This window comes from Mandrillus leucophaeus, unplaced genomic scaffold (genome assembly GCF_000951045.1).
Source record: "Mandrillus leucophaeus isolate KB7577 unplaced genomic scaffold, Mleu.le_1.0 Scaffold146, whole genome shotgun sequence".
NCBI classification, from domain to species: Eukaryota; Metazoa; Chordata; class Mammalia; order Primates; family Cercopithecidae; genus Mandrillus; species Mandrillus leucophaeus.
Genome location: NW_012101432.1, coordinates 101,087 through 117,046, shown reverse-complemented (window position 1 = coordinate 117,046; position 15,960 = coordinate 101,087). Strand labels below are relative to the sequence as shown.

Here is a 15,960-nt window from a genome sequence, read left to right as displayed (position 1 = left end):
TTGGGTTCCAGTGATCCACCCACCTCTGCCTCACAGAGTGCTGGGATTACACACGTGTGAGTCACCACGCTCAGCCTGACTTTGATATTTTTTAAACAAATCCTAGACATTCTAATAATTTTATCTATAAGTATTAATATTATCAAACCATTCACATACCTAAAAATACCAAAAATACTTACTTTAGAGACAGAGTCTCACTCTGTTGCACAGGCTGAATTGCAGTGGTACAGTCACAGCTTACTGCAGCCTCAAACTCCTGGGCTCAAGCCATCCTCCCACCTCAGCCTCCCAGATAGTTATGACTACAGACATGTGCCCCCCATACCCAGCTAATTTTTTTTTTTTAAGTTTCTTGTAGAAATGGGATCTCAGGCTGGTTTTGAACTCCCATGCTGGTCTCAAATTCCTGTTCTCAAGTAATCTTCCCATCTCAGCCTCCCAAAGTGTTGGGATTATAAGTGTGAGTCACTGTATCCAGCCCCAAAATTCCTTTTTTTCCCCTTTTTTTAATGGAATGCCTGAATATCCCAAGAAAAATTCCTTAATATCAGATATCTAGTCCACATTCATATTTTCCTGCTTGTATATACACATGCATATATATGTACACACCCATTTTGATGATACTACTTTATTTTTTTAATTGAGGTGAAATTCATATAACTTAAAATTAATCCCTTTGAAATGAACAATTTACTGACAGTACATTCACAAAGTTGCAAAAGTGCCATGTAGAGCTTCAAAACATCTTCATCACTCAAAATAAAATTTTGTACCCATTAGTCCATTATACCTTCCCTCAAGCCTCTGGTATCCACCAGTCTCCTTTATTTCTCTATAGATTTACCTATTTTGGATATTTTATGTAAATAGAACCATATAGTATGTAACCTTTTGTGTGTGGCTTGGCTTCTATCACTTAGCATAATGGGATTTTGTTTGTTTGTTTTTAGACAGGGTCTTGATCTATCTTTGGGCTGTACCTTTGCCCATTTTGTAAATTGGGTTATTTTGGATTGTAGTCTTTTTGTTGTTGAATTGTATGAGTTCTTTACGTATTCCAGACCCTTATCAGATATATGATTTGCAGATACTCTCTCCCGTCTGTGGGCTGTCTTTTAACTCTTGTCATGGTGATCTTTGTACAAAAATTTTTATTTTGATGATGTCCAATTTATCTGTTTTCTCTTTTACTTGTCCTATTGGTGCCATATCTAAGAAACTATCACCAAATGCAAAGACATGCAGATTTACCGATATGTTTTTCTTCTAAGAGTTGCATGGTTTTAGTTCTTCTATTTAGCTCTTTGATCCATTTTTCATTTTTGGTATGTAGTATGAGGTAGGAGTTCAACATCATTCGTTTTCATGTGGATATTCAGTTGTCCTGGCACCATTTGTTGGAGATAGTATTCTTTCCTCATCAAATGCTTTTGGCACCCTTGTCAAAAATCATTTAACCATAGATATGTATTTCTGGACTCTCGATTCTGTTGTATTGATTGCTCTAAATTTCCCTCTGAGCACTGCTTTAGTTGCAGCCCATAAGTTTTGATATATTGTGCATATTATCATTGCTATATTTTATAAATTGATATATTATCAATCATCACACCCTCTAGAGTTACACGCATTTTTTTGGTTCTATACTGTTTTATTTCTGTCCTTAAAACACACATACAAAGTTACAATATTGAAATTATTATTTTATACAGAGAATGTTTATTTATATTTTTATAGAATTATTAATTTGCTTGCCATTTTTTCAAGCATCTCAGGACTTCTTTCTGTTATAATATTTGTTTTTTTGAAATATATATATTTTTTGCTAAAATAATGTGCTTTATTCAGTTATCTAACATGTAAGAAATACAGAGGTAATTCCTGTACCAAATGTTTTATATTTGGTATATATTTTTTCTCTTCTCTTCTATAATCTGCTTATATGGCATGACTTAACTGTTCTTTTTTTATTATTTTTTTTTTTTTTTAATTTTTTTTTTGAGACAGAGTCTTACTCTTATTGCCCAGGCTGGAGTGCAGTGCTGTAATCTCAGCTCATTACAACCTGTGTCTCCTGGGTTCAAGTGATTCTCTTGACCCAGCCTCCCAAGTCACTGGAATTATAGGCGTGCGCCACCACGCCTGGCTAGTTTCTGTATTTTTAGTAGAGATGGGGTTTCACCATGTTGGCTAGGCTGGTCTCGAACTCCTGACCTCAGGTGATCCACCCTCCTCGGCCTCCCAAAGTGCAGGGAGCCTCCCAAAGTGCGGGGATTATAGGTGTGAGCCATTGCACCCAGCCAACAACTGTAAAAAAAAAAATTGTTTTAATTGTAGTAGTTGTAGATATTTATGGGGTACATGAAATGTTTTGATGCTGACATGCAATGTATAATAATCATATCATGTAAAATGGGGTATCCATCCCCTCAAGTATTTATCCATCCCCTCAAGCATTTATCCTTTGTGTTACAAAGAATCCAATTATACTATTTTAGTTATTTTTAAATATAATTAAATTATTGACTGTAGTTACCCTGTTGTGCTATCAAATATGAAGTGTGTTGTTTAGAAATTTCTTTCATATATGAGACAGTGATTGTAAACTGTCCGTTTTTTGTTTTTTATTTATTATTATGATTCTTTTTGAGACAGAGTCTTGCCCTGTTGCCCAGGCTAGAGTGCCATGGCATTATCTTGGCTCACTGCAACCTCCACTACCTGGATTTAAGCAATTTTCGTACCTTAGTCACTCGAGTAGCTGTGGTTACAGGTATGCGCCATCACACTCAGCTAATTCTTTTTTTTTTTTTTGTATTTTTATTAGAAGCAGGGTTTTGCCATGTTGGTCAGGATGGTCTTGAACTCCTGGCCTTAAGTGATCTGCCTGCCTCGGCCTCCAAAAGTGTTGGGATTACAGTGTGAGCCACTGTGCCCAGCCAACTTTCAGTTTTTTTAAATCTTAAAGTATCTTCTTTTCACTCTCTTTTCTGAAAAAAGTAGGGTTTTGTGGAGTGGTGTGTTTTTTTTTGTTGTTTTTTTGGTTTTTTTTTTTTGGTTATTCTGAAGGTTAGACAGTAGAAAAAAATAGTTTGGATCATATACAATTGTTTATTGATAGTTACTTTTCTTTTTTTCCTTTTTTGAGATGGGGTTTCACCATGTTGCCCAGGCTGGTCTCAAACTTGTGGGCTCAAGCGATCTGCCCTCCTTGGCCTCCCAAAATGCTAGGATTACAGGTGTGAGCCACCACATCTGGCCAATCTACTTTCTTAAAACCTTAAATATTATTCCTGTGACTTCTGCTACCATGTTGCTATAAGAAGGCCACTATATGTCTAATTTCAATACTCTGTAGGGATTCTGTCTTATCTCTCTGTCTTTAATTTTTTTTTTTTTTTTACCTAGGCTCAGGGATGTTTTTATGGTCTGTCTTGTCTCTCCAGATGCATTTTTCTGTTCCCCTTTAGCATATTGCATGTTCACTACATTGAGTATGGGTTTCTTTTTATTTCTCTTGGAATACTTAAAAGTAAGACTTCCTTTATCTGTGGATTCATGTCTTTAGTTTTGAAAAATTGCCAGCCATTGTCTCTTCAAATACAGATGGTCCCTGACTTACATTAATTCAACTTATGATTTTCAACTTTATGATGGTGTGAAAATGATACATATTTAGTACACCCCTTAACCTATGATGGTGATGGCATTGCATCTGGATAAACCCATTGTAAATCGAAAATGCTGTAGGTCAAAAATGTACTTTCAACTTAGGATAGTTTCCACTTAAGGTATTTTCAACTCACAGTGTGTTTATCGGGATAAGTCTGAGAGCATCTATATTATCTCTCCTTCATTTTCTCTTTTCTATTCTTTTGAGACTTCACTTATATGCATACTGTACTTTCTATTTTCCTTATTTTTAAGTCTCTGTCATATTTTTTATCTTCTGTTTTTGCTTTGATGCAGTCTAGGTAATTTTAAACTCTGTCTTCCAATTTAATAATTCTTTCTTCTGAATCTAATCTATTTAACTTACCCATTGCCTTTTTTTTTTTTTTTTTTGAGACAGGGTGTCACTGTGTCACCCAGGCTGGAGTGCAGTGGCATGATTATGGCTCACTGCAGCCTCAGACTCCTGGACTCAAGAGATCCTCCCACCTCAGCCTCCCGAGTAGCTGGGACTGCAGACCCACACCACCATACACGGCTGATTTTTAAATTTTTTGTAGAGACAGGCTCTCATTATGTTGCCCAGGCTGGTCTCGAATTCCTGGCCTCAAGCAATCCTCTTGCGTTGGTCTCCCAAAGTGCTGGGATTATAGACATGAACCACTGTTTCTGGCCCCATTGACTTTCTAATTTCAGCAGTTTTTTTTTTTTTTGAGACAAAGTCTTGCTCTGTCACCGAGGCTGGAGTGCAGTGGCGCCATCTCGGCTCACTGCAACCTCCACCTCGTGGGTTTAAGCAATTCTGCCTCAGCCTCCCAAGTAGTGAGGATTATAGGCATGCACCACCACGCTTAGCTAATTATTGTATTTTTAGTAGAGACAGGGTTTCCCCATGTTGGCCAGGCTGGTCTCAAACTCCTGACCACAAGTGATCCACTCACCTGGACCTCCCAGAGTGCGGAGATTACAGGCATGAGCCACTGTGCCCAGCCTGTTTTTTTAAAAAAATTAAACTTTTGATAGTTTTTATTATTTGCTTATCTCTGTGATTCATTTTTTTAGATATTAAATAATTACATTATGTTCAATCTTAGATGTTTCCAATATGGGAAGTCTTTAGGGGCTGTCTGAATCTGGTGATTCATTCGCATGGTGGCTAATTTCCTGGGTTTTTTTTTTTTGGTATTCTTTGATTGTTAGCTTATATTTGATTGATTTTAATATGAAAGAAAACTGGAGTCTTAACTGGGCTTCTTTTTCTCCAAATAGTAGCTGCATTTTTTTCTTACCAGAAGCCAGGTTACACTCTTCACCCCGAACCTTTCAGGTTGTTATCCTTATCTTGGGAGTTTTAAGTGTTCTTCCCCTACCAGCTACTTGTCCCAACTTCAGTTTCTTAGCCACAAAACTAATGTATTAGAACTACCCTTGGGGAAAGTTTCTTCTTTGTTTATGCTCACCTCTTTGGTTTTGCTTTTTTGGGGTTGCAGGGAGAGGAGGGTGGTCATTGGAGTGAGGAATGACCTTTGATTGTTGGCACTTCTTGTAGCAGAGCCTGGACACAAAATAAATATTTTATTTTTGGTCAACTTTCTGTTTTTTGTTTTGTAGCAAGACAGTTTTTTTAACAGTATCTTTTTGCCATATTGCCGCTAATGGGAGGCTCTTTTTATTTTGAAACCCCTTCTAAATAATTTTATTCTCAAGTAATATAGGTATAATATATAAAATTCAAAAATAATCCAGAAAGTTATAAATTCAGATTGCTTTTACTTCCATAGCCCAAGGTAACTACAGGCTTTTTGGAATTTTTGTAATTGATTTTTTACTTGATTAGGTTATAAGTGATCATTTAAAATCTTAAAGAAGAAGCAAGTAAAAGATACTTTATAGCCATATATTAAAACTGGACCGATTTTGTAGCTTTACAGAAATTGCCCCAATTGAGAACTACTGTACTAGACCTAAGTGGCTCAGAGTTATTGGTATATATATTTCTTCATTTTCTTTTTTTAAATATCTCTTCCTTTTCAAAGCTTGTCAAACTAATGTTAAGTGGTATACTTGTCTATTAATGGTAAAAATTGTATATATATATATGTATGTATATATAAAATATCTGTCTACACCAGGATATCTGTTTCAAAATTGTATAATGCTACAATAGGGCATACCCAACTCATAAAGTTGAAAAACTTTATTTGCATTAAATCTCTGGTAATATGAGAATTTTAGAAGTATTTGAAGGGGTATACCAGTACCTTGTCACATAAAATAAATCTTAAAAAGCCAGTACAGAAGTGTAGTTAAAGATAGGATGAGGGGGCCGGGCGCGGTGGCTCAAGCCTGTAATCCCACCACTTTGGGAGGCCGAGACGGGCGGATTACGAGGTCAGGAGATCGAGACCATCCTGGCTAAAATGGTGAAACCCTGTCTCTACTAAAAAATACAAAAAAAAACTAGCCGGGCGAGGCGGCGGGCGCGTGTAGTCCCAGCTACTCGGGAGGCTGAGTCAGGAGAATGGCCTGAACCCGGGAGGCGGAGCTTGCAGTGAGCTGAGATCCGGCCACTGCACTCCAGCCTGGGCGGCAGAGCGAGACTCCGTCTCAAAAAAAAAAAAAAAGATAGGATGAGGGAACTATATAACACTAATTTTTTGACCTGCATTGAATGTATTCTGGTGCCTTGGCAAGTCATTTTAAAAAATGTTAGTTTTTTAGTCTATAGAATGGAAATGATTTTACCTAAATTATATGGGGTACCACAGTAGTGAATATGAGAGATTTTTTAAAGATAAAACATACTAACTGCTTTAGTTGATCCACTATTTAAACTCTTTCAGCTGTTAAATAATAGAAGAAAATGGAATTGAATATGATGTCAGCATGGAACAATCTAATGATTCATTAAGAGTCAACCATAATGATGGTGAAGAGTCAAAAACCGATGCTCAAGTATTTGAGGTATGGATTCAGCCGGGAACTTTTTTCCATCCTAGGGTAAAACAGTGTGCCATTTAACAGCTCTTTATGCTCAAGGAATAGCTATTATATTTAGTGTATTCAAGAATTTTGGGCTGGGTGCGGTGGCTCATGCCTGTAATCCCAGCATTTTGGGAGGCCGAGGCGGGTGTATCACCTGAGGTCAGGAGTTCAAGACCAGCCTGGCCAACGTGGAGAAACCCTGTCTGTACTAAAAATACAAAAATCAGCCGGGCATGGTGGTGAGCGCCTGTAATCCCAGCTACTTGGGAGGCTGAGGCTGGAGAATCACTTAAACCCAGAAGGCAAAGGTTGCTGTGAGCCAAGATCCCACCATTACAGTCCACAAGAGTGAAACTCCATTTCAAAAAAAAAAAAAAGCGAAAAGAATTTAGGCCGGGCGTGGTGGCTCATGCCTGTAATCCCATCTCTTTGGGAGGCTGAGGCGGGTGGATCACAAGGTAAGGAGATCGAGACCATCCTGGCTAACATGGTGAAACCCCATCTCTACTAAAAATACAGAAAATTAGCCAGGCGTTGTGGCAGTCGCCTACTCTGGAGGCTGAGGCAGGAGAATGGCATGAACCCGGGAGGAGGAACTTGCAGTGAGCCAAGATAGCACCATTGCACTGCAGCCTGGGTGACAGAGCAAGAGTCTGTCTCAAAAAAAAAAAAAAAGAATTTTAATATTTAATTATACACATATTTTATGAAATATTTAACAATACAGAACTTAATACTTAGATATATTCATAAAAATTTTATATACAGAGAAAAATCTAAAGGTTGAATTATATTACATTATTTCAGGTTCCATTCCTGTGGATAATTTTGATAAAATTAAGATAATAAATATAATAATCAACAATTTTACTTAAGAAATGCTTTCTGTGTATAGCAATTTGTATGAATTGACAACTCTTACAAAAAAGTAAAAACAACTGAAAAATGGATATCTTTTCATTTTTATTATACCCATCTTTAAAAAAAAATGGTGACAGTATATCCTGAAAAGACTGAAGTGATTTTTTTTTTTCTTTGCAAAAGCATCTAACCTGTATGGACTCCAGGGATTCTTCCTTTGGACAAAATGATTCTCCTGCAGTTTTGCCCATCACTACTCCTGAAGCAAATAATTCACTCATATCACAGAATATAACAGGGCCCCTGACTCAGACACAGACTCCTTCTGCAGAGCATTTCCATCTAGTGGACCAAAATGGGCAAGCTATTCAATATGAACTTCAGTCACTGGGGGAATCCAATGCACAAATGGTGAGTATATTTTGTAAGTAACCAGTTTTATGCTCTTTAGCAAAATATATTAGTCTTACTAAATGACCTTAATTTCTGGACACTTTTGATTTACATCATGTTTATTTATTTATTTATTTTTGAGATGGAGTTTCACTCCTGTTGCCCAGGTTAGAGTGCAATGGCACGATCTTGGTTCACTGCAACCTCTGCCTTCCAAGTTCAAGCAATTCTCCTGCCTCAGCCTCCCGAGTAGGTGGGATTACAGGTGCCCACCACCACACCTGGCTAATTTTTTTGTTTTTTTAGTAGACGCAGGATCTCACCATGTTGGTCAGGCTGGCCTCAAACTCCTGACCTCAGGTGATCCATGCGCCTTGGCCTCCCAAAGTGTTGGGATTACAGGCTTGAGCCACTGAGCCCGGCCACATTGTGTTTAAAATAGTGTTTCCATGACTTTCATTTTTATGTAAGGATTTTAAAAGATTTCCATTCAGGACTACAAATAGTACTTTAAATAAAGAGTACTTAACCAGTCTCTGTGTTTGGGCACACTTGTGCTTTGAGATCAATTGGAAATGTAACATAATCTGTAACTAGTTCTGAAGTGCCAGAGTTGACGTGGAACTTACATTTAATGGAACATACACACACACACACACACACACAGAGACAGACACATATTAGACTAAACTCCAGTTTGTTTGTTTGTTTGTTTTCCAAGACGGAATCTTGCTCTGTCGCCGAGGCTGGAGTGCAGTGGCGTGATCTCGGCTCACTGCAGCCTCCTCTGCCTGGTTTCAAGCAGTTCTCTTGCCTCATCCTCCTGAGTAACTGGGATTACAGGTGCCTGCCATCACACCCGGCTAGTTTTTGTATTTTTAGTAGAAACGGGATTTCACCACGTTGGCCAGGCTTGTCTTGAACTCCTGACCTCGTTATCCACCCACCTCAGCCTCCCAAAGTGCTGGAATTACAAGCGTGAGCCACCGTGCCCGGCCTAAACTCCAGGTTTTGATTTATCAGCATCTCACTGACCTCCAAGCCACTTTCTGGTATCTTTTCTTGAAGAAATAGAAAGTAATGGAGGTAATGCAATGGAGGTACCACTAGTATATGGGGAATTAGACATATCCTTGCTAATCTTTGTGGGTAAATGTGTGCCACGTGAGTCAGAATGCATAAAGATAAAAAGATGAGGATGGCTAAATACTTTTCAAATTGTTAGCTAAAAGTATTTTTGACCAAGTTCATAGTTTGAGCCAAAGAGGTGAAAGATTGTTTTGACTGACATATGGAAAATTACTAAGAAAAACCTCTAAGTGGCTCTCTGGTTATTTAGAATATACTTAACATAAGTAATACTATGAAGGATAACGTGTCTCTTGTATACTTGAATTTTCCAAATTTTCTACAATGAGTATCTATTACTTTCATAATAAAAATTATTTTTAAAAGTGTAACAACTTTAATTATAAATTACACCACAGGTAAAAATTGTACCTAGAATTAACCCTTGTTTCTGTTCATAATCTAGAGCATTCTAGAGTTAATCTATGCCATTTTGCTCCTTTATGATCCAGCCAAATTGAGTTATCTAAATTCTAGGGGTAAGAATAATTGGTTGAGAGGTGACTATGTGCAGGGGAATCCTTCTTGTTTATGTTCGAGCTTTCTGGGACTTAGACCAGAGCCATACTGCATCACCAGCAAAAGTTAATATTCAACAAATAATTTAAATGTTAACCAACTACATTTTAATTTTTCATGTCCAGAATGAAGTACTTCTGTAGTTTCCCCTTTATTTGACGTTTATTCTAGTTTCTATCAGAACATTTAGAAAGTTTTTTTTTTTTTCTTCCAACAGGAAGATCAAGGAGTCTGAATGTGTCAAAGGGTTGTCATTTTACCTAGGGTACCTTTCCGAGCAAAGTTGTTTATTTGAGTTCAAAAAAAAGTTAATTAATACTCTTTGTAATTGGATTAAACTTTCTATACAAAGTAAGTACAAAAGTGGTTTTACATTGTTTAGGTAGGAGATGACACAGAAGGTTATTTGAAACCGTGGAATAGGAAACATGGTATGAAGCATGGAAAAAAAAATGTGAGAAACAGATTATAAGAAAGAATTTTCTTCAAAGAACTGAAGATCAGAGAGAGAATATTCCTGGAAACTTAATGGAACTTTTGGGTTCGTTTGTTTCAGTGGACTGTATTTTTTAGAGCAATTTTAGGTTCATGACCAAAGTGAGCAGAGGGTACACAGATTTTCATATATATATACACTTGCAGTACCTGCACATGGTACAGTATCCCCCTTTATCAACATCTCCTACCAAATGGAGCTATTTGGTGTTTTTTTGTTTTTGGTTTTGGTTTTTTAGTTTTTTTTTTACTTTAGGTTCAAGGGTACATGCGAAGGTTTGTTATGGAGGTAAACTCAGATTGTACAGGTTATTTCATCCACCCATGCATTAGGCCTAGTACCCAATAGTTATTTTTTCAGCTCTTCTCCCTCCCACCCCCCACTCTGAAGTAGATCCCATTGTCTGTTGTTCCCTTCTTTGTGTTCATAAGTTTTTATCATTTAGCCCCCACTTGTAAGTGAGAATATGCAGTATTTGGTTTTTTGTTCCAGTGTTAGTTTGCTAAGGAAGTAGCCTCCAGCTCCACCTGTTCCCACAAAAGACATGATCTTGTTCTTTTTTATGGCTGCATAGTATTCCATGGTGTATATGTACCACATTTTCTTTATCTAATCTGTCAGTGCTGGACGTTTAGGTTGATTCCATTTGTTTGCTATTGTGAATAGGGCATTAATGAACATTCACATGCATGTGTCTTTATGGAAGAATGATTTATATTCCTCTGGGTATATATCCGATAATAGGATTGCTGGGTTGAATGGTTGTTCTGTTTTTATCTCTTTGAGGAATCACCATACTGCTTTCTACAATGGTTGAACAAATTTACACTCCCACCAGCAGTGTATAAGTGTTCTCTTTTCTCCACAACCTCACTAGCATCTGTTATCATTTGACTTTTTAATAATAGCCATTCTAACTGGTGTGAGATAGTATCTCATTGTGGTTTTGATTTGCATTTTTCTAATGATTAGTGATATTGAGCTTTTCTTCATATGCTTGTTGACTGCATGTATGTCTTCTTTTTGAAAAGTTTATGTTCAAACTAGACAAAACTACTTTAAATTTCATATGGAACCAAAAAAAAAAAAGCCCGTATAGCCAAGACAATCCTAAGCAAAAAGAACAAAGCTGGAGGCATCACATTTCCTGACTTTAAACTATACTACAAGGCTACAGTAACCAAAACAGCATGGTAGTGGTATCAAAACAGATATACAGACCAGTGGAACAGAACAGAGGCCTCAGAAATAACACCACACATCTACAACCATCTGATCTTCGATAAACATGACAAAAACAAGCAATGGGGAAAGGATTCCCTATTTAATAAATAGTGCTGGGAAAACTGGCTAGCCGTATGCAGAAAACAGAAACTGGACCCCTTCCTTACACCTTATACAAAAATTAACTCAAGATGGATCAAAGACTTAAACGTAAAACCTGAAACTATAAAAACCCTGGAAGAAAACCTAGGCCATGCCATTCAGGACATAGACATGGGCAAAGACTTCATGACTAAAACACCAAAAGCAATTGCAACAAAAGCCAAAATTGACAAATGGGATCTAATTAAGCTAAAGAGCTTCTGCACAGCAAAAGAAACTATCATCAGAGTGAACAGGCAACCTACAGAATGGGAGAACATTTTTGCAAGCTATCTATCTGACAAAGGTCTAATATCCAGAATCTACAAGGAAGTTAAACAAATTTATAAGAAAATCCATTAAAAAATGGGCAAAGGATATGAAAAGACACCTTTCCAAGAAGACATTTATGTGGCCAACAAACGTAAGAAAAAAAGTTGATCATCATTGGTCATTAGAGAAATGCAAATCAAAACCACAATGAGATACCATCACACTCCAGTTAGAATGGCGATTATTAGAAAGTCTGGAAACGATGCTGGCGCAGCTGTGGAGAAATAGGAATGGTTTTACACTGTTGGTGGTAGTGTAAATTAATTTGACTATTGTGGAAGACAGTGCAATGATTCCTCAAGGATATAGAACCAGAAATACCATTTGACCCAGCAATCTCACGAGTGGGTGTATACCCAAAGGATTATAAATCATTCTGCTATAAAGACATATGCACACATACGTTTATTGTAGCACTATTTACAATAGCAAAGACTTGGAACCAACCCAGATGCCCATCAATGATAGACTGGATGAAGAAAATGTGGCACATATATACCATGGAATACTATGCAGCCATAAAATAGAATGAGTTCATGTCCTTTGCAGGGACATGGGTGAAGTTGGGAACCATCATCCTCAGCAAACTAACACAGGAACAGAAAACCAAACACCTAATGTTCTCACTCATAAGTGGGATTTGAACAATGAGAACACATGGAAACAGGGAGGAGAACATCACACACCAGGGCCTGTGAGGGGGTGGAGGAAGAGAGGAGGGAGAGCAGTAGGACAAATACCTAATGCATGCAGGGCTTAAAACCTAGATGATGAGTTGATAGGGGCAGCAAACCACCATGGCACATGTATACCTATGTAACAAACTTGCACGTTCAGCACATGTATCCCAGAACCTAAAAAAAAAACAAGTGTCTGTTCTTGTCCTTTGTCCACTTTTCAATGGGGTTGTTTTTCTCTTGTAAATTTGTTTTAAGTTCCATTTAGATGCTGGATAATAGACCTTTGTCAGATGCATAGTTTGCAAATATTTTTCTCCCATTCTTCAGTTTGTTTACTCTGTTGATAGTTTCTTTTGTTGTATAGAAGCTCTTAAGTTTATTTAGATCCCATTTGCCAATTTTTGCTTTTGTTGCAATTGCTTTTAGTGTCTTTGTCATGAAATCTTTGCCCATTCCCTTGTCCAGGATGGTATTGCCTATGCTGTCTTCCAGGTTTTTATAGTTTTGGGTTTTATATTTAAATCTTTAGTCCGTCTTGAGTTTTTCTTTTGTTTGTTTGGTTGTTTTTTTTGGTATATGGTGTGAGGAAGGGGTCCAACTTCTGTCATCTGCATGTGGCTAACCCGTAATCCTGGCACCATTTACTTAACAGTGAGTTGTTTCCCTAATGCTTGTTTTTGTCAGCTTTGTTGAAGATCAAATGGTTGCAGGTGTGCAACGTTGTTTCTGGGCTCTCTCTTCTGTTCCATCGGTCTATGTGTCTGTTTTCATACCAGTACCATGCTGTTTTGGTTACTGTAGCCTTGTTGTATAGTTTGAAGTCAGGTAACATAATGCCTCCAGCTTTGTACTTTTTGCTTAGGATTGCCTTGGCTATTTGGGCTTTTTCTTTTTTGGTTCCATATGAATTTTAAAATAGTTTTTTTCTGGTTCTGTGAAGAATGCCATTGGCAGTTTGATAGGAATAGCATTGAATCTGTGAATTGCTTTGTGCAGTGTGGCCATTTTAATGATATTGATTCTTTCTGTCCATGAGCATGGATTTTTTTTCCCATTTGTTTTTATCTTCTCTGATTATTTGAGCAGTCTTTTGTAATTTTTATTGTAGAGATCTTTCACCTTCCTGTAACCCTAGGTATTTTATTCTTTTTCTGGCAATTGTGAATGGGATTGCCTTCCTAATTTGGCCCTTGTCTCGGTTGTTGTTGGTATATTGGAATGCTAGTGATTTTTGAACATTGATTTTGTATACTGAAACTTTGCTGAAGTTGTTTATCTCTGGAGGAGCTTTCGGACTGAGAATATGGGGTTTTCTAAATGTAGGATCATGTCATCTGCAAACAAGGGTAATCTGACTTTCTCTCTTCCTATCTGGATGTTCTTTATTTCTTTCTCTTGCCTGATTGCTTTGGCCGGGACTTCCAATACTATGTTGAATAGGAGTGGTGAGAGAGGGCATCCTTTTCTTGTGCTGGTTTTCAAGGAGAATGCCTCCAGCTTTTGCCCATTTACTGTGATGTTGGCTGTGGGTTTGTTAGATAAGCATTTTGTTTTTCTTAATTTATTTTAATTAAATAATTTATTTTTTAAGAGATATGTCTCAGCCAAGCGCAATGGCTCACGCTTGTAATCCCAGCACTTTGGGAGGCCGAGGTGAGCGGATCACGAGGTCAGGAGTCCGAGACCAGACTGGTCAACATAGTGAAACCCTGTCTCTACTAAGAATACAAAAATTAGCCAGGCGTGGTTGTGCAAGCCTGTAATCCCAGCTACTCAGGAGGCTGAGGCAGGAGAATCGCTTGAACCCGGGAGGTGGAGGTTGTGGTGAGCTGAGGTCATGCCACTGCACTCCATGCACTCCAGCCTGGGCAACAGAGCAAGACTCCATCTCAAAAAAAAAAAAGAGATATGTCTCACTCTGTCACCTAGGCTTAAGTGCAGTGGCATGATCTAGCCTCCAGAGTAGCTAGAACTACAGGGACATGCCACTGCCGTCAGCCAAATGGAGCTTTTTAAAGAAATATACCTTCCTTTTTTTTCAATATGACTTTTTATTATTTATTCATTTATTTATTTATTTATTTATTGAGACAAAGTCTCGCTCTGTTGTCCAGGCTGGAGTGCAGTGGTGTGTAATCTCAGCTCACTACAACCCCCACCTCCTGGGTTCAAGCGATTCTCCTGCCTCAGCCTCCGGAGTAGCTGGGATTGCAGGTGCCTACCACCACGCCCGGCTAATTGTAGTATTTTTAGTAGAGACAGGGTTTCACCATGTTGGCCAGGCTAGTCTCAAACTCCTGACCCCAGGTGATCCATCCGCCTCGGCCTCCCAAAGTGCTGGGATTACAGGCGTGAGCCACCAAGCCTGGCCCCTTATGACTTTCTACATAAAAGTTACTAGTAAAGATTCTGTAGTGGGTGAATCTGCAATGGATGAAGATGTTTTGGAGTGAAGCTGAATTGGTCTTTTGAATTTATTAGAAATATTGTACACAAAGGGCCCAGTAGGTAAAAGACCACTCAGCTAAAGTTTTCTGATAATTTTCATGGTCTGCCTGAAATAGAATGTGTTGTAGCACATGACTCTTCAAAACCATGTTTGCTTTCATAACAAAGATTGAAGGTAATTAGCTGGGTTTTCTTTAAATGAGAAAAGTAATATTAACATTTTCATTGTCAGATTATATGAACTGAAAATATTTTTTTAGGTACCAGGGGGACTAAGCTAAGAAGCGAGAAAATAAATGAGACTGTACTATGCCTGGGAAACATAGTTTCAAAATTAAGAGGATATTCCACAGATCAGTCTAAATTATGAAACTTGTATATGATTGAATAACTTATAAAAACTTGTGTTTAATTTTGATTTAAAAATAACCACAGCACTCATTTTCTAAGAATGAATAAAATATTTTTCATACCCCCAATCCTAAAAGTTAGAAAATATATATGTACATATTTTTTTCACAGATATTTAATCTTATTATAAGGGGTAACGAATTTAAAACAGTATTATTACTGTTGCCTTTTAATGTCCAGCAGGGTTTTTTATATTGTTTTGGTTTTGTCTTTTTTTAGATTAAGTAGCATTGTCAAATATTGGGAGCTAATACCAAGTGGTAGTTTAAAGGAGTCAGATTGCTTGAGTTTCAATTATAGCCTACCACTAAATAGCTCTGTGTAACCTTCTATGAGTTTTGTAACCTCTGTGTGACAGTTTCCTCATTTATAAAATGTATATACTTGATATACACATGATGAGGATTAAATGAGGTAATACATCCAAAGTGCTGCCATTTCGTATGCACTGAGCACGTGTAAACAGTTATCATCAGAGTTTGCAGTTGCTGTTTCATGCTAAAGTGATAAGAGTTATGGCAGGATATTTTTATCTCAAGAAACTTGTTAAACACTGGGGAAGGAAGGAAACAATTCCCGTTCTTGATTTCTGGGAACTATTTATGATTATATTAATATTTAAAGCATTCTAGTTTGTTGAAGTCTTATCCCCCAACATTAAAT

At 37.5% G+C, this 15,960-nt stretch overlaps 1 protein-coding gene across 1 annotated transcript in view; it reads left to right on the top strand.

The window, feature by feature from the left end:
* CARF (calcium responsive transcription factor) overlaps nt 1–15,960 on the top strand; it is an 85,039-nt gene that overhangs the window by 34,206 nt on the left and 34,873 nt on the right. Inside the window, exons 4-5 of the mRNA XM_011974558.1 lie at nt 6,522–6,642; nt 7,708–7,935. Of these exons, the coding sequence (XP_011829948.1) occupies nt 6,565–6,642; nt 7,708–7,935 (306 nt within the window). The 5' untranslated portion in view covers nt 6,522–6,564. The remainder of the gene's footprint in view (nt 1–6,521; nt 6,643–7,707; nt 7,936–15,960) is intronic.